The sequence below is a fragment of the Bombyx mori genome, chromosome 16 (genome assembly GCF_030269925.1).
Source record: "Bombyx mori chromosome 16, ASM3026992v2".
NCBI lineage: Eukaryota > Metazoa > Arthropoda > Insecta > Lepidoptera > Bombycidae > Bombyx > Bombyx mori.
In genome coordinates this window covers 3,215,382-3,236,966 of record NC_085122.1, presented here as the reverse complement: position 1 = coordinate 3,236,966, position 21,585 = coordinate 3,215,382, and the positions used below count along the sequence as shown (strand labels likewise).

The following is a 21,585-nucleotide window of genomic DNA, read 5'->3' as shown; positions in this document are numbered from 1 at the left end:
AACAAACAAATTTTTCCTTTTTATGATATTAGTATAGATTAAATTTACAATATCGTACGTCGTAAATTAGATGATGAATTTATAGTGTGCTCTTCGGTTTTCGCGGGCTGTAGATATAATTTGAATTCGTAGACATAACGGAAAGTCGTAGATATCTTGTACTTTTAAACGAGCAATTCTTCTATACTAATATTATAAATAGGAAAGATTTGTTTGTTTGTTTGTTTCGAATAGGCTCCGAAACTACTGGACCGATTTGAAAAAATCTTTTTCCATTAGAAGCCGACATTGTCCCTGATGAACATAGGCTACTTTTTTTTTTTTTTTTTTATTTTTTATTTTTTGGTTTCATGTGTGTTTTAATGTTTCCGACGTGAAGCGAGGGCGGGTCGCTAGTATATTAATATATATAATCTGAATCTCGGAAACGGCTCCAAAGATTTTCATAAAATTTAGTATACAGGGGATTCCGGGGGCGATAAATCGATCTAGTTACGATTTATTTTCAGAAAATGTTGTTTTATTCGTGTTTTCAATAATCAACTCTTCCCGACATCTATTGGCGAATAACAATACTATTTTTCTTAATTGAGGGCAACTAACCGCTTTAAAGACACAACAAGATGGCGTTATCATCATGTATAATTGAATTATATCAGAAACAAAAGTCGTAGACAGAATAAAAATATGGGATTGTTTATTTGTTCTCGAATTCGAAAACGGATCGAATTCAGACTTTTTTATTACTTTGTTAGACCGACGAGCGAACGCTCCATGTGATTATAAGTAGTCACCATCGCTCATGGACAACAGCATTTACCACGGGCGCAGCCAAGTCGCTGTCTCCTGTATGATTTACTTTTGACCGGTCCATATTTGCACTTGAAGGTTTTTTATTCCGTAAAGCGTCAAAATAGCACCATTTTAGGTGACAATACTCTTTCTCGCGGTTCTTTGGAATTTCGGCGCCAATAACCATGGATTATTGCAGTTTATTGGAGTTTAATTAATTGCACTAAGTTATATTCGCGCTATTCGGAGATCCGTCCCATAGAGCCGATTTTTGATCTTTAATCTATATCTATAGTAATAGTAATAGTAATAATTTGTTTCGAATAGGCTCCGAAACTACTGGACCGATTTGAAAAATTCTTTTTCCATTAGAAGCCGACATTGTCCCTAATGAACATAGGCTACTTTTTTTTATTTTTTTTTTATTTTTATTTTTTGGTTTCATGTGTGTTTTAATGTTTCCGAAGCGAAGCGAGGGCGGGTCGCTAGTTATTATTATATTAGGCCATTAGTGAAAAGTGTACACATATGTATGTTGGTATCATTATTTAATTTATTCGTAATAGTCACAGTATAGCGTAGCCGAGTTTCGCTACGGCGAAATATAATTTCTTTTCGTACCAAATACCTGAACGAGTTATTATAAAATTTGTTCGATTTAACGTAAAGACGATTTTGTCATTTCTTTCTCGATTTTATCGGTTAGCTCAGTACGCGTTTATTCTTAGGCGGTAGGTAACTGGATTCTATTTCCATAGACGCAGCCCACTGAGTTTCTCGCCGGATCTTCCCAGCGGGTCGCGTTTCCGATCCGGCGGTAGATTCTGCGAAACACCGCTTTTTTTTTTTTTTTTTTTATGATTGAAAGTTTACTGGTGGCCCGAAGGCCTTTCCAGTTTCACCAGGACAGGTGGGCGAGCAAAGGCTCAGCCAAGAGGGGTGGGATTTGCTAACAACTGCCCGAGCGCCTCCGAAGGAGACCTAACAACTCAAGAGCAATTGTTTCGCGAATGAATCTACTACCGGATCGGAATCGCGACCCGCTGAGAAGATCCGGCGAGAAACTCAGCGGGCTGATGCATGGGTTAGGTTGCACGTCGACCTCTTTGTCGAGTTCGACGAGTACGGTTACCGGGGTCCCTAAGCCTGCCCCTAGTATTAGAGCTGAAGGCATCTAATGCAAAGGTTATTGGATCTGATGGATCCGTAAGGACGTGTCTAGGGCGTCGACGGTGACTGGCTCCTGCATGATCAGGATTCGGGGAGTAGTCAGCGGCGGCAACGATAAGGCGATTATCATGACGCATAGCCGAAACACCGCTCTTACTAGGGCTAGTTTAGCAAATTCTCTCAGGTTGAGCCCCGTGACCTACGCGTCTACCAAACTAAAAGAATCCTACAGTTTTTTTTTAAATGTCTGCATAAAGTAATCCAACTTAATTAACAATAGTATTGTTTTTTATATTCAAATAAGCTTATAAGAATAGAAGGCTTTAAATAACACTCCATAAAATAACATAGCGTGTGCTGTTTGTTGTTCATAATTCACGTGTCACAACCCTTTCCGAGGGTTCCGTGTTCGGCTTACTCCAAACGTTTCGGGGTTCCGTGATATATTACTTAAACCTGTAACGAAAATCATGTTATATTTGGTCTATTAAAGCTCGACAATAGAAGGTACGCTTCACGCTGCATTGATGGGATTATACCGGTTTTAAATCTGTCAAACAAGTACCGATTTTTCTAAATAAGCGCTTAAGACATGCTCATGAATCACTACACGATGGAAGAATCCTCCTTCTCGCTTCGGTTTCCTCAATGCTGAGGGTCGTGACCACCTTCTTACAATAAGAGCTTATCATGGATCACTCTACGCCATTTGTTCCTAGATTGAGTAGTACTGTCGAGTGTAGAGCATGTGATGTGGACAGTAGTGCGGTGGTAGTCAGTCTGGTCATTATATCCCAAGGAAACCATGCGATGATGAAGGAAAAACATCGTCTAATAAAAATCGAACACGAAATAATTTTAATTTGCACAATAACTGGTGGTGGGGCGGTCCCCACGGGCATGTACCACCGCCCTACTTATTTCTGCCGCAAAGCAGTAACGCGTTCCGGTTTTGAATGGTGGGGCAGCTGTTGTACTATAGAACCGAGATTGAGAAATCCTGTTTTAAGGTGGGTGGCTACATTAACGTTGCTAATGCCTTTGAGCTTACCACTTAACGTAGCAGCTCATACCAGGTCACAGAAGATCTAATATCAGGAAAACTAGCACATGTATTACTTCAGATAGATCAACACATTTTTGTTGTAACCAATTTTCCTGCAGATATCTAAAGACGACAAATAAATGTACAGAACCAATGGGAATATAGGCAATCTCACGCGCGGACTTTTTCGTTCATATAAAAGCACTTATACTGGTAAGCCGCTTAAATGAAGCCCTCGGATGTGTCTCGGGATTACAGAACACCTATATCGGAACGAAGCCTGCTATTTTTATATTTAGAAAAATATTTCTTTTTTTTTCTTTTTTATTTATATTTACGTCTTTATCTCTAGAAATGTTGATTTTGTACAAACTAAATAAGCATCGAGAAATTATGTATACGTTTTTTTTTTGGTCCGGAGGAAATCGTCGGAGTTCCGCCTTCCACTGGGGATGGCGGGCGGAGCACGTTGGAGTCTACCGATTAAAACCTCCTGTCGCTCAACAACCGACGTCCAAATCTCGCATAAGACAGAACTCATGGAACTCAACAAAGGGGGAAAGTGAAGAGTTTAGTGCGGAGCACATCTCTCCCATCACCCTCCTCCTATATACAATAAGTTAATAGGAATTTTGTATCGTGAAGCAATTCACGCTGACTCCGACAATAGCGATTTCTTTCTGCTGACGTGGTGGCTGTGTCTTCAGAACTGACATGCCTAGTTTTGGCGGTAAATATTTCGGAATAGTTTCCACATGCGATGACGTCACTAAAACAACATACTTATATTCGAAGAGATCCTTTTAAGTTGAACTACTTAGACTTTGTATTTTCCCTGTTCGTATATATACTACGTCTGTTTTGTTTTTAAATTTTAACACATTAAGTCTTCATAGCGGCTTATGATTAGCGTAGGTCTCAAGCTCACATTCATACATACAACAAATGTACCCTTTTTGGCATATCTCAAAAGTTGACCATCTCGTTTTTGTTCGTATAGAAAGAAATACCTTATAATTTAGTAAGCTTCTTGTTTTTTTTTTATGATTGAAGGATTACTGGTGGCCCGGAGGCCTTTCCAGTTTCACCAGGACAGGTGGGCGAGCAAAGGCTCAGCCAGGAGGGGTGGGATTTGCTAACAGCTACCCGAGCGCCTCCGAAGGAGACCTAACAGCTCAAGAGTAGCTGCTTCGCGAATGAATCTACTACCGGATCGGAATCGCGACCCGCTGAGAAGATCCGGCGAGAAACTCAGCGGGCTGATGCATGGGTTCGGTTGCACGGCGAACTCTTTGTCGAGTTCGACGAGTACGGTTACCGAGCGAGGTCCCTAAGCCTGCTCCTAGTGTTAGAGCTGAAGGCGTCTAATGTAAAGGTTATTGGATCTGATGGATCCGTAAGGACGTGTCTAGGGCGTCGACGGTGACTGGCTCCTGCGTGATCAGGATTCGGGGAGTAGTCAGCGGCGACAACGATAAGGCGATTATCATGACGTTAATTTAATGAGTGATACGTTGCTAGCCAGGCTTTGCAATTTACTAATGCTAGCTTAGTAAAGCTATGATTCCTATTCCGACGGTATACGGTAGCGGTAGTATGCGCATTCAGACCATGACCGAAATTAAAGATCTGGAAAATAAACTCCGTCAAACAAAATCTCACTACCCCGATTATTCAGTCGTCGAATTCTAAACCTATTGATACACTCCCTGTATTAGTACCGAACCGTTCGTGTGAACAACCTAAGGTTCACGACCCCGAAAACTGTTTTGATAATTACTCAATTATTTTTAAAAAGTTCAACAAAAGCGTGCGTGTCATTATGATAAGAATTACGATCGAAAGGTGAACGAACTATAAAGGCATAACCTTAATAATGCTTTTTTTTTTTGCTTATATGATTCGACGAGCTCACAGCCCACCTGGTGTTAAGTGGCTACTGGAGCCCATAGACATTTACAACGCAAATGCGCCACCCACCTTGAGATATAAGTTCTAAGGTCTCAGTATAGTTACAACGGCTTCCCCACCCTTCAAGCCGATACGCATTACTGATTCACGGCAGAAATAGGCAGGGGAGTGGTAGCTACCCGCGCGGACTCACAAGAGGTCCTACCACCAGTATTTATTTATTACAAGCTTTCGAAGCGACATCGCTCGAGTTATCTTAGGCAAAGAATATTTTTCGGGAATAATACCTACTACTTTTTTGGAATGGTACATATTTCCTTTTCGTTTTTCCCTGACAATATGGCATGTAAAATTTCAGAACGATGGATTGGTTTTTACTGGAGGTAGGACGTCTTGTGAGTCCGCACGGGTAGGTACCACCGCCCTGCCTATTTCTGCCGTGAAGCAGTAATGCGTTTCGGTTTGAAAGGCGGGGCAGCCGTTGTAACTATACTGAGACCTTAGAACTCATATCTCAAGGTGGGTGGCGGCATTTACATTGTAGATGTCTATAGGCTCCGGTAGCCACTTAACACCAGGTGGGCTGTGAGCTTGTCCACCCATCTAAGCAATAAAAAAAAGGTAAGATTTGAAAGGGTAAACCCACTGTGTTTTTCTCGGGTTCTTCTTATTGGGTAGATTACGATCCAGTGGTAGATTTTAATGGGCCAGTGCTAGAAAGTTCTCTCAGCTTGAGCCAAGTGAGCTCACCTACCCTTCCGTGGTTAGTTAGAATAGTCTTATAGACAATTAGACAAATAGTCAATAGGTGGACGAGCTCACAGCTCACCTGGTATTAAGTGGTTACTGGAGCCCATAGACATCTACAACGTACATGCGCCACCCACCTTGAGATATGTTCTAAGGTCTCAAGTATAGTTACAACAGCTGCTCCACCCTACAAACCGAAACGCATTACTGCTTCACGGCAGAAATAGGCAGGGTGGTAGTACCTACCCGTGCGGACTCACAAGAGGTCCTACCACCAGTAATTACGCAAATTATAATTTTGCGGGTTTGATTTTTATTACGCGATGTTATTCCTTTACCGTGGAAGTCAATCGTGGACAATTGTTAAGTACGTATTTCATTAGAAAAATTGGTATCCGCCTGTGGGATTCGAACACCGGTGCATCGCTAGATACGAATGCACCGGACGTCTTTATCCTATAGGCCACGGCGACTTCAAAATGGTCTCCATGGTCTCCAGTGATAATTTAAAACCAGGTGGGCCGTGAGCTTATCCACCTATCTTAGCAATAAAAAATCGTTACAGAGCCGAAATGAAAATCAAGTTACATCACATAAAAAAAACGAAAAAAAAAAAACATAAGAACAATTCTTTTTACGGTGTGATCTCTCTCGTCTTATACCATCCACGTTTCACAAATTCAAACCCTTTGATTTTTTTTTCCTGCTCACGGACAACTTTCCAACAAAATAGACAAACATCACATAAAAAGACATTTTTTTTTTTTTTTAGAGATTTTATGACCTGGTAACTAAGACCTTTAAGTCATGTCTTATTTTACTTTATATTCTTAATTTTATGAAAAATGATAATATGGAGTGAAATGAAATGAAGATGATTAATTTGAGACATTAATCAACTGGGATGAAATTTAATGAAATGAAATGATATGGGATGAAATATAATCGCAGTAAAATGGTGGTCATTTACTGAGATTTTTTCAGTGGACTTTTTGGAGGAACCCGAGAAGTTACGTCCAGCAGCTTTGTTTCATTTTCCCACATTTGTGCACTTTCACAGATATTAAACAGTTAATAAACCACCATTATTACACATTTAAACCTGAAGAAACACTAAATAGACAAAATAAAACAAATCACACAACTTCACTCCTCGCGTTCCCGCCAAAAAGTCCTCCATAAAAAGACAAAGCTAATAATGACCATAGATTATACACTTAAATAATGACAATCTTTGCTTTTAAATTTAATTGTCATTCTAAGGCAAAGGAATGTTGTGACATTTCGATGACAGTCTAAACATAAATCCTAAATCCATTATGACGAAGGGATCAAAAGCTAAGCAACATTGTTTTTATGCTGTAATATCTCGCCCTTTAGTACTTTGGCAGTAAAATACGTATTAAATCGGTTTAGTTTTATTGCGGTCCTCCATTAGTGGGGCTTGCCGAGATTCAACCGAGTCACCTTTACGACAACGGATTGTTTTATGACTACGAGTCATAAATCATCGAAGTAAATGAATTATGCTTACCTACGGAGCCGAAACGTGGACACTGACTGTGCGACTAGTCCACAAATTAAAAGTTACTCAGCGAGCTATGGAGCGAGCTATGCTCGGTTTGTCATTGCGAGACCGAATACGCAATGAGGTCATTCGGGCAAAAACCAAAGTGATCGATATAGCTCGCAAAGTTAGTAAGCTGAAGTGGCAGTGGGCTGGTCACATATGTCGCAGAACCGATAACCGTTGGGGTAGACGTGTTCTGGAGTGGAGACCGCGAACCGGCAAACGTAGTGTGGGACGCCCTCCTGCTAGATGGAGCGACGACCTGCGCAAGGCAGCTGGCAGTAACTGGATGCGTAGAACCGAAGATCGGGTTCAGTGGCGAGCTTTGGGGGAGGCCTATGTCCAGCAGTGGACTGCCGCAGGCTGATGATGATGATGATGAAATGAATTATGTCGAGAGAAAAGTAAAACTAAGTAATTGAAAGAAAAGAAAAAAAAATCGCAGCGTGGCATATCTGGAAAATATGTTTGTTTTAAATATTATCGGACTCGGTGGTCTAAGTCGCGTCTAGTTTTAGCGATGAACTACTGTGAGCTGATGATGATGATCTTTTTACTGGTGGTAAGACCTTTCGTTCCGCACGGGTGGGTACTACCGCCCTGCCTATTTCTGCCGTGGAGCAATAACACGTTTCGGTTTGAAGGGTGGGGCAGCCGTTGTAACTATACTGAGATCTTAGAACTTATATCTCAAGGTGGGTGGCGCATTAACGTTGTAGATGTTTATGGGCTCCGGTAACCAATCAACACCAGGTGGACTGTGAGCTCGTCCACGGATTGTCGATAATCCCATTCTCACGGATCGTTTGGAACCTCTGGGTCTGCGGAGGGACTTCGGTTCCCTCTGTATTTTGTACCGTATGTTCCATGGGGAGTGTTCTGAGGAATTGTTCGAGATGATACCGGCATCTCGTTTTTACCACCGCACCGCAAGCCACCGGAGTAGAGTTCATCCATACTACCTGGAGCCACTGCGGTCATCCACAGTGCGTTTCCAGAGATCTTTTTTGCCGCGTACCATCCGGCTATGGAATGAGCTTCCCTCCACGGTGTTTCCCGAGCGCTATGACATGTTCTTCTTCAAACGAGGCTTGTGGAGAGCATTAAGCGGTAGGCAGCGGCTTGGCTCTGCCCCTGGCATTGCTGAAGTCCATGGGCGACGGTAACCACTCACCATCAGGTGGGCCGTATGCTCGTCTGCCTACAAGGGCAATAAAAAAAGCAATTTAAAAAAAATATATCGAGTTTTCGACACTCTCTGTTCAAGGTTTTGGGAACGAATTATTTCTGCGGTAGCTCCCTCATTTCTGGGTTTTGTATGAAATTGAAATAATATTAACAAAAATGAATAAAGCCGCTTCGCTTTGGTTACGAAGTTAAAGTAAAATGCGAAGATGCCATTACGAGATACCAAAAGCTCAATTAAAATTCCACACGGCACCATCCTAATTATACGACCAAATCATGGTAATTATCAACTTGTCTCGGAAACCCTCAAAGTGATAACTTATCATAATTATTCCGCGCCGAAGTTGTAAAGTATGAGCGCATGTGATTTACATGTTAATTGATATTTCTAAAGGATTGTCGAGTCGGAAGGCAGGAACCTAAATACAATGAACGCGGGAACGGTTTGATACAAGAGGAAGCGCGGATTGTGTTTGTTCTGTCCAAACTTATTCTTATTCTTCGGATAACGAGTAATTATGACCTTATGAACCTTTGTTTTTTTAAAGAATACTTCTTCTTCAGTGGTAAAAACAGAGCAGAATGTATTTATTTATAGATGGTGACGTGAAAACGCGGGTCAATGTGATACATAAATTTATTTCTTTTTTTTTTGAAGGACAGATTACTGGTGGCCTGCCAAGGCTCAGCCAGTAGGGCTCTCAAGATATGTTTTTTTTCCCTACCTATGCTGATAGCCTTGAAAGGTTATTTCAGCTTCACTCTAACGTGTAGGTGAGCTCACGGGGCTCAAACCGGAGTGTTGCTAACACTGGCCCTAGCAAGAGTAGTGCTTCGCAGAATCTACTACCGGATCGGAAACGCGACCAACTGAGAAGATCCGGCGAGAAACTCAGTGGGCTGTGTCTATGGGTTAATTTAGCCCTTTGTCGCAAGCGACGGGTTTGATGAGGACGGTGACCGGAATATGTACGTAGATTTGTTACGTAGGTGAACACTATTGATAAAAATATTACAAGAGTAATATATAAAATAGCTTCCTGTAAAAAAACCCATCCTACCCTACAAATATAAATGTGATATTTTTTTTAAATATTGCTCGATTACATGTGTTTCAATCACATACACGCTTTGGCGAGATTCATATTGATTTAATTTAATCAAGTTAGATTCATTCGATCGGGAAGAATCATTGAAATTCTATGTGTTCATTCACAAGTTACTAACTTATATTAAATCAATTTCGCCTTTGTATTCGATACTCAAAATCGATATTGTACGGAAACTATGCTCTCTCGAAGCTTTCTAATTGGGATCTCGAAGCCGGGAATATGAAACTACTTTTCGAAGTAACTCTCAAAGGAAACTACACGGATTTTATTATTGAACATTGTTTTAGTGAAGTTGTACCTAGTGTCAATATCAATGCAGTCTAAATTTTCGTTTCTTCGCCGAGGTAAACATGTATCCTAGAATCTATTTTACAAGTTACTTATAAAATTCGATTTTTATTTATTTATTGCTTAGATGGATGGACGAGCTCACGGCTCACCTGATGTTAAGTGGTTACCGGAGCTCATAGATATCTACGATATAAATGCCGCCACCCACCTTGAGACATGAGTTGTAAGGTCTCACGTATAGTTACAACGGCTGCCCCGCCCTTCAAACCGAAACGCATTACTGCTTCACGGTAGAAATAGGCAGGGTAGTGGCACGCATCCGTGCGGATTCACAAGGACTCACAAGACGTCCTACTACCAGTAAAAAGTTCGTCGGTCAACCGAGCAATAACAAAAGCTCGGTGAAAGATCTTTCCTTTGCCATTCTCGAAATATTAATATTTAAGAAGGTTTTCAAATACGCAGACGCTTTAGTTAGAAAAGTGGGGTAGTTTTGGTTCCGGTAGCCGCTTACTGTCAAATAGGAAGTGAGGTCATTCAACGTGAGCATAAAAAAGTTCTTTTAAATCACAAAAGGTCAATATTCCCTTAAGCCTCGATCGTTAGAGATTATATAAAACGATTTGAAGGTAGTTACAAAAACAGAGGATATGTTGAGCATAACTTTATATAATGATGGTATGGTTTGGAAGGGAGCCCGCTTCAGAATTATTAATCCAGAACATTAGGAAGTTTTCTTTGTTTTTGCGTGGTCTAATTCACAAACGAATTTTCAGCGCGAAATACGCGACATGGTTCTAGGTGCTATCTTCATCTTCCGAGATAAAATCTTTTGGACAGGATTTCTTCGAATTCTTTCCCTTACTGCTTTGACCACCTTTTTCGTACGAACACTACGTGGACGGCCAGATCTTTTTCTGTCACAAACAGAGGAGGTCTCACTGCACCTATTAATAGCCCGGTACACAATAATTTTACTTAAACCAAGCGTATGGAGAGTTTAAAAAATTGCATTTGGCTCCATACCTACTTTGTGTAATGCAATCACAGCGATTCGGTTCTCTTTAACACCCCACTCCATTTTAATATCGCAAAATATTGTACAATGTATTGGCGCCAAAATGAGAAAACTCAATGAGCAATCATATAAAAATGAAAGATTCCCAATTCAAATAAACAAAATATTACGTTTATTTTTAATTGTAACGATATTTATGGCCAGACTAAGTATATATAAAAATGAATTGCTGTTCGTTAGTCTCGCTAAAACTCGAGAACGGCTTGACCGATTTGGCTAATTTTGGTCTTGAATTATTTGTGGAAGTCCAGAGAGGGTTTAAAAAGTAGATAAATATGAAAATACTCGGAATTAAATAAAAATCCCACATCGGACGGATACGTTTTGTTTATTTTAAGTTTATTTTATACAAAAGTTTAGGTCTTTTATTTATCGATTGAGGCACTACGTCCGCCGGTCATCTAGTATGCAATAAATATAGTTTAAGAACTAAAAGAAACACCTTTAAATAATTAGAACAAGTGCAAGGAAACATTAGAATAGCATTTTTTCATTCGATCCGGTCATTATTATACAAGTATTTGTGGCTTAAGCAAGTTAAGTTAATCGGAACTATTCGCTATCGGGTCTTTGCTAGGTACTAATGCTAACCGTGCTATTTCATAAATGCCACTTCCCAATCAATAATATTGCCATCTCAAAATCTGCCTACCTAAAGAATTACTTGTAGCTTGTCATCCGGAAGACATTACAATATCATCGGTGAGGTATTTTGTTTTATAGAACCATAAAACTCAACTTTACTACGATTATACAACTGGCTTCCATTCGAAAAATGGCTTTGCCGTGGACAACAAATGAGTCGTCTATTATCAAAGGTGGCAATCTGTGCATTTGGACAAAAAAAATTTATTGATATGTCAATACAGATTGATTTGAATATAATCGTCTCCTTCAAAGAATACGGTTCAAAACCTGCATTAAATAAAGGTTAATAGTTAACCTGTTATTTATCTAAGATGTCGTTCCGAAAAGTTTTGTGACTGCCAATGGAATACAAAGTCAATAATTCGTTTTTCTGATTTACCAATCATTGTCCAAAAGTCAGATTGCCGGCTTTGATAATAGTCGACTCAAATATCACACTAGAACTTATTATGTAATTTAATCGATTTAAAAACGTTATCGATACTTTCTCGATTACACTCAATCAAGTTCAAAATTTACTCAATCAATTCAAGGTTCACGATTGACTTCCACGGTGAAGGAATAGCATCGTGCATAGCAAAAATCAAAACCGCAAAATTGTAATTTGCGTAATCACTGGTGGTAGGACCTCTTGTGAGTCCGCACGGGTAGGTACCACCACCCTGCTGATTTCCGTTTCGTAGCTGTTTCGGTTTGAAGGGTGGGGCAGCCGTTCTAACTATACTGAGACCTTAGAACTCATATATCAAGGCGGGTGGTTACACTTACGTTGTAGATGTCTATGGGCTTCGGTAACTACCAGGTGGGCTCTGAGCTCGTCCACCTATCTATACAATGAAATAAAAAAAGTGCGTGCGTACAAAGTACACATGTCAGAAGTGAAACTTTTTTGGCGAACTTATTTATAAGTCTTGCTTATATTTATACAAAATTTAAAACTTTAGATTTCCGAGACTTAGAGGAAGGGAAAAAGGAAGATATGTTCCCGCCAAAAGTCTGTCAAATGTCAATCTCAAACCTCAGTGTTCACCGTCACATTATGTTTAGATTTCTAAATTGTAAATGACTAATATTATGCCAATTGAATTGACTAATTTAATTTCATGCTAATAAAATTCATATTAACATTTTTCACAAAAAAAAATATAAAATATTAGGCTGTATGGTATGATTCATTTGCCTTTCCAGTTGGAAAAATACAACAACTACTACTACATTTGACAAGTACTTAATTTCAATAGTAGTTTGATGTCACTTCCGTTGCATACCTGCGTGACGTTCTGTAAAAATTTTACCCTCATGCGCCTAAAGAAGTTTCACTTCAAAAAGGTACCTCAAGCTTGTATGTTTTCGCTTTTTTTATATTACTTGTACCATAACCACACCTGACGAAGGGTATTCAAATCTTTAAGGAAACTTAATGCTGAACCGCGAACACGAAGCTGTCTCGAAGTACTTTATACTTCATTAAGCGATCATGTTTTTAACTTTTACACTTCCTGAATGTATTAAGATAATTCGTCTGTAAATTTTGTGTAAATTCGGTCTCCGCAAATAACGTTAAAAGAGATTTTCGGTTGCTGTTTGTATTGATGTCTTTACACGACTAACTTTTGATGGATTTTAACATATTATTTCGTTGTCGTTAGATTTGTCTCAGTTGCGGGAGTTACATAAATTAGCTGCATTATCAGGGTCATGATTAAAAAATTCTCGAGATATAAACTTGGTATACAAAGAGTGTTAAGCGGTAGGCAGCGGCTTGGCTCTGCCCCTGGCATTGCTGAAGTCCATCATGGGCGACGGTAACCACTCACCATCAGGTGGGCCGTATGCTCGTCTGCCTACAAGGGTAATAAAAAAAAAAAAAAAAAAGTAAACTTGGTAAACCTACAGTGTTCTAGATGGGGTAAAATAAAATAAAAAAGTCGCTAGGAGCGAATTTTTTTCCCCTGTCTAATCGTTGGTAGCTTTGTTTTATGATGGAGAATGAAACTGGAAACAGCCATGTATGTTTGTCAAGTTAACGGAAATATATACATTTTCTTGCTCGAATATATAGGAGATGTTTACTTTCTATTATACACGTATTGTTTAAATGTACCTTTTTTTTCCTACCTATACTGGTAACCCAGAGTTATGCCAGCGAAACCGGGCCAGTAGGTGAAAAAGCACTCACATTTTTTTTTTATTGCTTAGATGGGTGGACGAGCTCACAGCCCACCTGATGTTAAGTGGTTACTGGAGCCCATGGACATCTACAACGTAAATAACGATATAAGTTCTAAGATCTGAGTATAGTTACAACGGCTGCCCCACCCCAACAACCGAAACGCATTACTGCTTCACGGCAGAAATAGGCAGGGCGGTGGTACCTACCCGCGCGGACTCACAAGAGGTCCTACCACCGGTAAAATATAAAACTAAAATTTTATTATTGATTTATGCTCGTTTCTGCTTCCTAGATTAGATGGAAGTAAGTGTAACGCTAGTAGTGTACTACAGGCGAAAAGCTCTTGAACCGACATAATACGATTTTATTTTCTATACCTATTTGCTGGTAGCCTAAAAGGCTATTTCAGCTACGCCCTTACACGTAGGTGAGCTCACGGGCTCAACCTGAGAGAATTGCTAAGACTAGCCCTAGCAAGAGGAGTGCTTTGCTGAATCTACTACCGGATCAGAATCGCGATCCACTGAGAGGATCCAGCGAGAATTTCGGTCGGCTTGAAGCGGACTCTGCTCTGTTGTATTATTAAGTTGATTGTCGTCTAGGAACTGTGTTGTGCGTCGTGATCATTCGTAAAACTATAAAATGTTTAAAAACATTACTTTCTCACTAATACACCTGCGTTTAGCCCACAATCAGTTTTTCGAGCGTTATTATATGGCCGTAACTCCACAATGTGTAATAAGGGTCGTCCAAAAATTGAGGCAAAATAATAAAATTATTCATTGCATTCTATTCTTAAAAATAATAATACACTCATCAAAATTATAATCTAGTAGGCCGTGCATGAAATGTATTTTATTTTTAAGTAAATTACTAAAGAGTTTGAAATATCATTTAGATTTTCGTAAGAAAACGAATAGTATTTATTTTACATCGTACAATCAAAAACAGTTGACAGGGGATTTCAGGCAGGAAAATTAGTTAAATTCCACTTATCAATAAAATCTTTTTTAATGGTTTTTATAGCTTAACATGCTTCGAGGTTTTATGAACCGCCAGAAGTTCCCTACCTATCCATAGAAAATAAAATAAGTTAGAAACAGGCATTAAGTTAATTACTGAATTAAAATAGAATACATAACAGTGAATTATTGCATTCCACGCGGCTGATATATTTTTTGTTTTTTTTTTTATTGTATTTTATCACAGTAATAAGTTTGTATTTTATATATACGTTTTAGGTATAATTTCTTGTAACAAAACAAAATATTTTAGGTTAATTTAGATATTTAAGTAACCGTACGTAAATTTCGGTTGTCCTTACGCGAGCCTCTTTAGCTCAGTGGTAGAGCACTGGTCTCGTAAACCAGGGGTCGTGAGTTCAAACCTCACAGGAGGCATAAACGGGAATCCTGTTTTGGCATTTTTGCCAATTTTTCCAATAGATGACGTGTTCTCCGAGTGCTTAGAAATACAATTAAGGAATAATCTAAGTTTTTACGTTTCTTTTTGTTTCAGATCTAAGACGAATCGAAGGCACCCGTTTTCATACAAAATTCATAATTTATCATTCTCAATTTTTCGGTCACTTATATAAGCGTTGTCAATTTTAAAAATAATTTGTCCAAACTTTTAATAATATTTCTATTTAGAAAAAAAATAATATACATATTAAAGAGGTTTGCTTACTTTATATCGTTTGACAAAGAATTCCTTATTCAAAATGCACCGCCATTTTCTTTGTCTAAGCTTGTTCATTTTCGCGGGCTATTGCGATGCGAACTATTGCCGGGACGCGAACCTGTGCTGCCCGGGGAGGGATAGTTCCTGCGTCGTTCAGAAGGCGCACCAGAACGCCATTATTGAGGACCTAACCGACAAGCCTTGTTACTGTGACCACGCTTGCTTGAAATTGGGAGATTGTTGCCCCGACTTCCGGGAGACTTGCGGAGGTTAGTGACCTTTTGACATATTATATCTGTTTCGCGTGAACTAGTCGAACGATAATTTTATTTATTGATACAAAAGAAAGTTTATGTCGTTCTAGAATTAATTAAACTAGTGATGCCCTGGTAATCGAAATTCGACTATAATTAATTGAAATATAGGTTTGTACACTATTATGATTCTATTGTTAAAGACTTTTATACTTCTATAATCACAAATTTCGCCAAGGCTACACTATAGAAAATATGAATAAAGACAAACAATATTTAATCTATTCTCAATTTGACCACAGAGGTCAAGAAGAAAAGTATGACAATAAATAAATAGTATGCATGCGTGTGTGCGTCAAATACATGGTAGTATGTGTAATGCTTTTTTTATTGATTTAATATATTTTTAAGCATAATTAAAAAAAAAATAGCTTTCGGCATTCCTCTATATTCTTTATAAGTGTGGGAAATTTCATACTCCTAATCTCTCTCCTAATCTATATATTAATACATGAAGCAAAAATTTTGTATCCCTTTTTACGAAAATTGCGCGAACGGAGGAGTATGAAATTTTCCACACTAATAGAGAATATAGAGAAGAAGTACACAATGTTAATATTTTTTCAAATAATGCGTAAAAGATACATTAAATCAATAAAGAAAACATTACACACACTACATACCATGTATTTGACGCATACACGCATGCATACTATTTATTGTCAAAGTTTTGTTCTTGACGTCTGTTGTCAAATTGAGAATAGATTAAATATTGTTTGTCTTTGTTAATATTTTTTATAGTGTAGTCTTGGCGAAATTTGTGATTATAGAAGTATAATAGTGTACAAACTTACATTTCCAATTAATTATATTCGAATTTCGACTACTGCGGGACCTCTAGTATATTATAGATACGTCAACAGCTTTTGTTTCGCATTCAATTTGTATATTTTTAGTGGTTTATTTTGCGTGCTACGAAGTTAAAGTGTGTTTTAAACAAATTACTATTAACACGGAGTCATGCTCCGCTGTGATTTTTCCTAAACGTAACATTTTACACAATATACATAACATATTATTCTAACAAACTAACACACGATTTTGATTGACCTTTACCCTTCCTAATCATTAGTAGTCTAATGTTCCAAATACGCGTGGCTGGTAGGAGAGGTCAAGGAACTGACTCTTGGAGGACCTATTAACACTAGCCCTAGTAAGAGCCGTTGAATATACCCACTAATCGCGATCCACTGAGAAGTTTCGGCGAGAAACTCAGTGGGCTGTGTTTTTGGGCTAGGTGTCTGTCTAACTCTTCGACTCATTTGTCGAGTTCGACAAGAACGGTGGTTAACTATACCTGCGACCTTAGAACTTATATCTCAAGGTGGTTGGCGCATTTACGTTGTAAATGTCTATGGGCTCCAGTAACCACTTAACACCAGGTGGGATGTGAGCTCGTTCACCCATCTAAGCAATAAAAAAAAATATAAATATTTAATGCTGGCTGAAGTGCTGGCATATTAGTCGGAGAATCGATGGGGGAAAGGTTTTTTTTTATTGCCCTTGTAGGCAGACGAGCATACGGCCCACCTGTTCTTGAGTGAAGATTGTGAATTGGCAAATGTACTTCAGGCCGGGTTCAGGTTCGGTGGAGTTATGATTCATGCAGGGTGACTGGTAAGAGCTGGATGAGAGAAGCTGTGAATCGTGTTGAGTGGCGTTTTTTTTTTATTGCTTAGATGGGTGGACGAGCTCACAGTCTACCTGGTGTTAAGTGGTTACTGGAGCCCATAGACATCTACAACGTAAATGCGCCATCCACCTTGAGATATAAGTTCTAAGGTCTCAGTATAGTTACAATGGCTATCCCACCCTTCAGACCGAAACGCATTACTGCTTCACGGAAGAAATAGGCGGGGTGGTGGCACCTACCCGTGCGGAGTAAAAACTGGAAATTACAATTGGAAAGGCCTATGTCCAACAGTGGATTGCTATGGGCTGGATGATGATTATAATGTACCTATATAATTAAATTTACAGTTATTAATGTAATTAATCATATCTTTATTACGTGTTGACTTGAACGAGTGTAATTAATTTATTTGAACGCACATAGCCGTGACGGGTACAGACGAAGTACAGTCGCAGTCAAAATGTTTTACGAAATGTATTCTTTCAATTGTTTCGAGGGTAGTAGGACCTCTTGTGAGTCCGCACGGGTAGGTACCACCACCCCGCCTATTTCTGCCGTGAAGCAGTAATGCGTTTCGTCTTGAAGGGTGGGGTAGCCGTTGTAACTATACTGAGACTTTAGAACTTATATCTCAAGGTGGGTGGCGCATTTACATTGTAGATGTCTATGGGCTCCAGTAACCACTTAACACCAGGTGGGCTGTGAGCTCGTCCACCCATCTAAGCAATAAAAATGTGTATATTACACCTATATGTGTATATTACATGAGTTGAGGGAAAAAATCGCCCCACAGAAAAATTATGTAAATGATAATTTCTTGTTATTTTATAATTCATATGATATTTTTCTTGTATTATTAGACAAAAAAACTAGTTTAAATTTTATATATATCCCCCATAAAAAATATTTTTTAATTTATATTATTTTTTTCGGGAAAAAAATTCGCTTTTATTGGACTTATTTTTTCGTTTCGTTTCATTTCGATTCATCGAGTTTGAAATCACGATGATTCTAAAGAAGTTTCATTTCAATATATACTTTTTACTCACAAAAGTTTTATTTTTGCCCTCCAAAATTTCATTTTATCCCATTTGGGATAATTTACCCCGGTTCCCCGACCGCTGATGTATGTAAACATTACAATACGGACATCGTCGCGGGCGTAATCTAGCATTAAATTGAAATATATTTACGAACCCTTTTGATCCTGGCTTAGTCCCTCGATCCCGATTCAATTATGAGAATTCCGGAGCAATTAGTTTTTTAATCTTCGACCCTGTGCAGATTTTGTGGTGAATTTTTTAAAGTCCGAATTTCTTGATCCTTAACATCGCCGACGACCTTCGATAGACATTGAATATTAGTGCGGATTTCATTATTCAGTATTGATTAATCATTTTGCAACATTTGACATTGTATATGTGTCGCAGAAGCCACAATTATTAACATCATCGTCAGACATCGTAGGGACGAATAGGGTGATCGAGCTAAGAGAAATATTGAGTACAGAAAAATTTAGAAATCTTCTCTTGACGTTAGCAAACGAAAACGAATGACAGGTCTTAGGACGGAGGCACCGCTCTTCAAGAAGGCTGGTCGCTAAGTGTGATGGCGTCTACGCGCCTTCATCGACTAGGGTCTGTCGTAGCACGAAGTTAGCCGAGTTTCGACGATACCGCAATCGTGCTGCCATCTCTCGGGAATCGTGCTGCGTTTCGTTTAGCTACCAAACTAATGACCGTCTCCGACTATATAAAATTTTAGTTTTAATAACTATAATGACTTAATAACTGGGAGAACAAATCACGCGGGGTCATCCGGGCCCAATTTAGGAGTCCCTGTATTATGGGTAACAAAGACTGATAAACCCACTTATATGTGTTTAAATATATACCTACATTTATAGAAAATAAACACCCATGCATGCATTTGAGTAGGATATGGTAATGGAAGGTAAAGGAGGAAGAGGTCGACCGAAGAAAACATGGATTGAGGGTGTCAATGCCGATATGAGAGAGAGAGGAGTGAGTGTTTAGATGACGGCTGATAGAAGAGAATGAAAGAAAAAAAATTGATCTGCCGACCCCACCTAGTGGGATAAGGTGGAGACAGAGAAGAATATTGAAAATAAATACTCACACAAAGAGCCACCCTGCCTATTTCTGCCGTGAAGCACTAATGCCTTTCGGTTTGAAGGATAGGGCAGCCGTTGTAACTATACTGAGACCTTAGAACTCAACTCAAAAAAAAATGGATCTTCTATAATTTATTTGCTTATACTCCTACATTAGGTATAAACTTGTAATATACCAGTACTTGGAGTAACATGCTAACCTAATTAGAGATATCGAACGCATGCAGAGGTGAAGCAAACCATTTGTTTTTAGATTCTACATATAAAAATGTAACATTACTACGAATTAAGTTCATTAAATAGGCTTAAAATTCCTGACATTTCGTTTAAAAATGAAAAGAATCAAAACTTCCAAAGAATTATATTGTGCAAATTTCTTTATTGTTTTTTTTTTTTTTTTTTAATTCGTATGATTTCGAATTTAAGATAATTTTTAGAATAAAAAAAACATATTATTTTTGTGATCGAGCTGAATGCTGACAAGTGACAATTCATCGTAAAGCGTGTGTATAAATATATGTATCTTTATAAGTGTATGGAATGCTTAGCAGGGTAATAACAGAGGGTGAACTGCGGTGATACCTTCTAATCCGGCTCGGAGCACCGAGATAATCCTGTCTTTTATAACAGCACAAACATTCATAGGCATCGTAGAAGATAAATAAAAAGAAGATTTCGAAAAAAAAAACACGGTTGGCACTCGGCGACTGCCGCGGTAAAGCTATTGCATAGCATTTTTTAACAACTTATGCAACTATAATTAGATGATAATAATAATTGATTATTAAAAAAATAATAAAAATAAGACCACGCTATATTTATAAATATTAACAAAAGCAAAACATTAACTGTCCCCTTCACACTCATAAGCTAAACCGCCGGAGAGAGATGGGCAGACTTTTCATGAACCGCATGCAGTAAGACGTCACGCCGCGCGCTTATTTACAAACACCACACAAGCGCAACGTGTGAATGTGTTGAACGCGAGCTACATGGTAGGCGGAGTGGGGGTGTTAGGTTTTATTTTCGTTACTGAATTTCTTGATTCGGTCGCCGCGCTCAAAGCCCGCGACTAAAGCTATGCAATAGCTTAAAAACGTTATTAAACATTTTTGATGGAGTTTAAACAGAATAGTATGATTGTATAACGTTGGTACTTTATTATTACATTACTATCAGTTTTCAAGTTCTCTTTGTGCCAAAAAACCACCAGCTGAATACCAGTTCCTACATAACGCGGTTTTAAAATTAATAAAGGGTAAAACCACAAAAATATGAGTAAAAAAAATGTTATTGTTCGTTCTTGAAATGATAAGAAAGAAAGAAAGAAAGTAAAATTATTATTATGTATGTATGTAAAAATGTCTTCAGAACTAATTTGTATAGGTACCAATTCTTCTGCAGACGTTTTTTTAATTAAGCAGAAGTCTATTTTTTTAATACGCTTTTATTAGCTTCAGACGTATGTTGTTTTTTTTTATTGCTTAGATGGGTGGACGAGCTCACAGCCCACCTGGTGTTAAGTGGTTACTGGAGCCCATAGACATCTACAACGTAAATGCGCCACCCACCTTGAGATATAAGTTCTAAGGTCGCAGGTATAGTTAACCACCGTTCTTGTCGAACTCGACAAATGCGTCGAAGAGTTAGACATGCAACCTAGCCCAAAAACACAGCCCACTGAGTTTCTCGCCGCAACTTCTCAGTGGATCGCGATTAGTGGCTATATTCAACGGCTCTTACTAGGGCTAGTGTTAATAGTTTTTTTTTTTTTTATTGCCCTTGTAGGCAGACGAGCATACGGCCCACCTGATGGTGAGTGGTTACCGTTGCCCATGGACTTCAGCAATGCCAGGGGCAGAACCAAGCCGCTGCCTACCGCTTAACACTCCACAAGCCTCGTTTGAAGAAGGACATGTCATAGCGCTCGGGAAACACCGTGGAGGGGAGCTCATTCCATAGCCGGATGGTACGTGGCAAAAAAGATCTCTGGAAACGCACTGTGGATGACCGCAGTGGCTCCAGATAGTACGGATGAACTCTACTCCGGTGGCGGGCGGTGCGATGGTAAAAACGAGATGCCGGTATCATCT

The 21,585-nt window shown here is 38.9% G+C and overlaps 1 protein-coding gene and 1 non-coding gene across 2 annotated transcripts in view; both read left to right on the top strand.

Moving 5' to 3' along the window:
• The window catches only part of LOC101745621 (somatomedin-B and thrombospondin type-1 domain-containing protein), a 71,110-nt gene that overhangs the window by 13,410 nt on the left and 36,115 nt on the right, over positions 1-21,585 (top strand). Inside the window, exon 2 of the mRNA XM_004928892.4 lies at positions 15,247-15,680. Within this exon, the coding sequence (XP_004928949.1) occupies positions 15,452-15,680 (229 nt within the window). The 5' untranslated portion in view covers positions 15,247-15,451. The remainder of the gene's footprint in view (positions 1-15,246; positions 15,681-21,585) is intronic.
• Positions 15,057-15,128, top strand: TRNAT-CGU (transfer RNA threonine (anticodon CGU)). The gene has a single exon. It is a non-coding gene; the product is annotated as a tRNA-Thr (tRNA).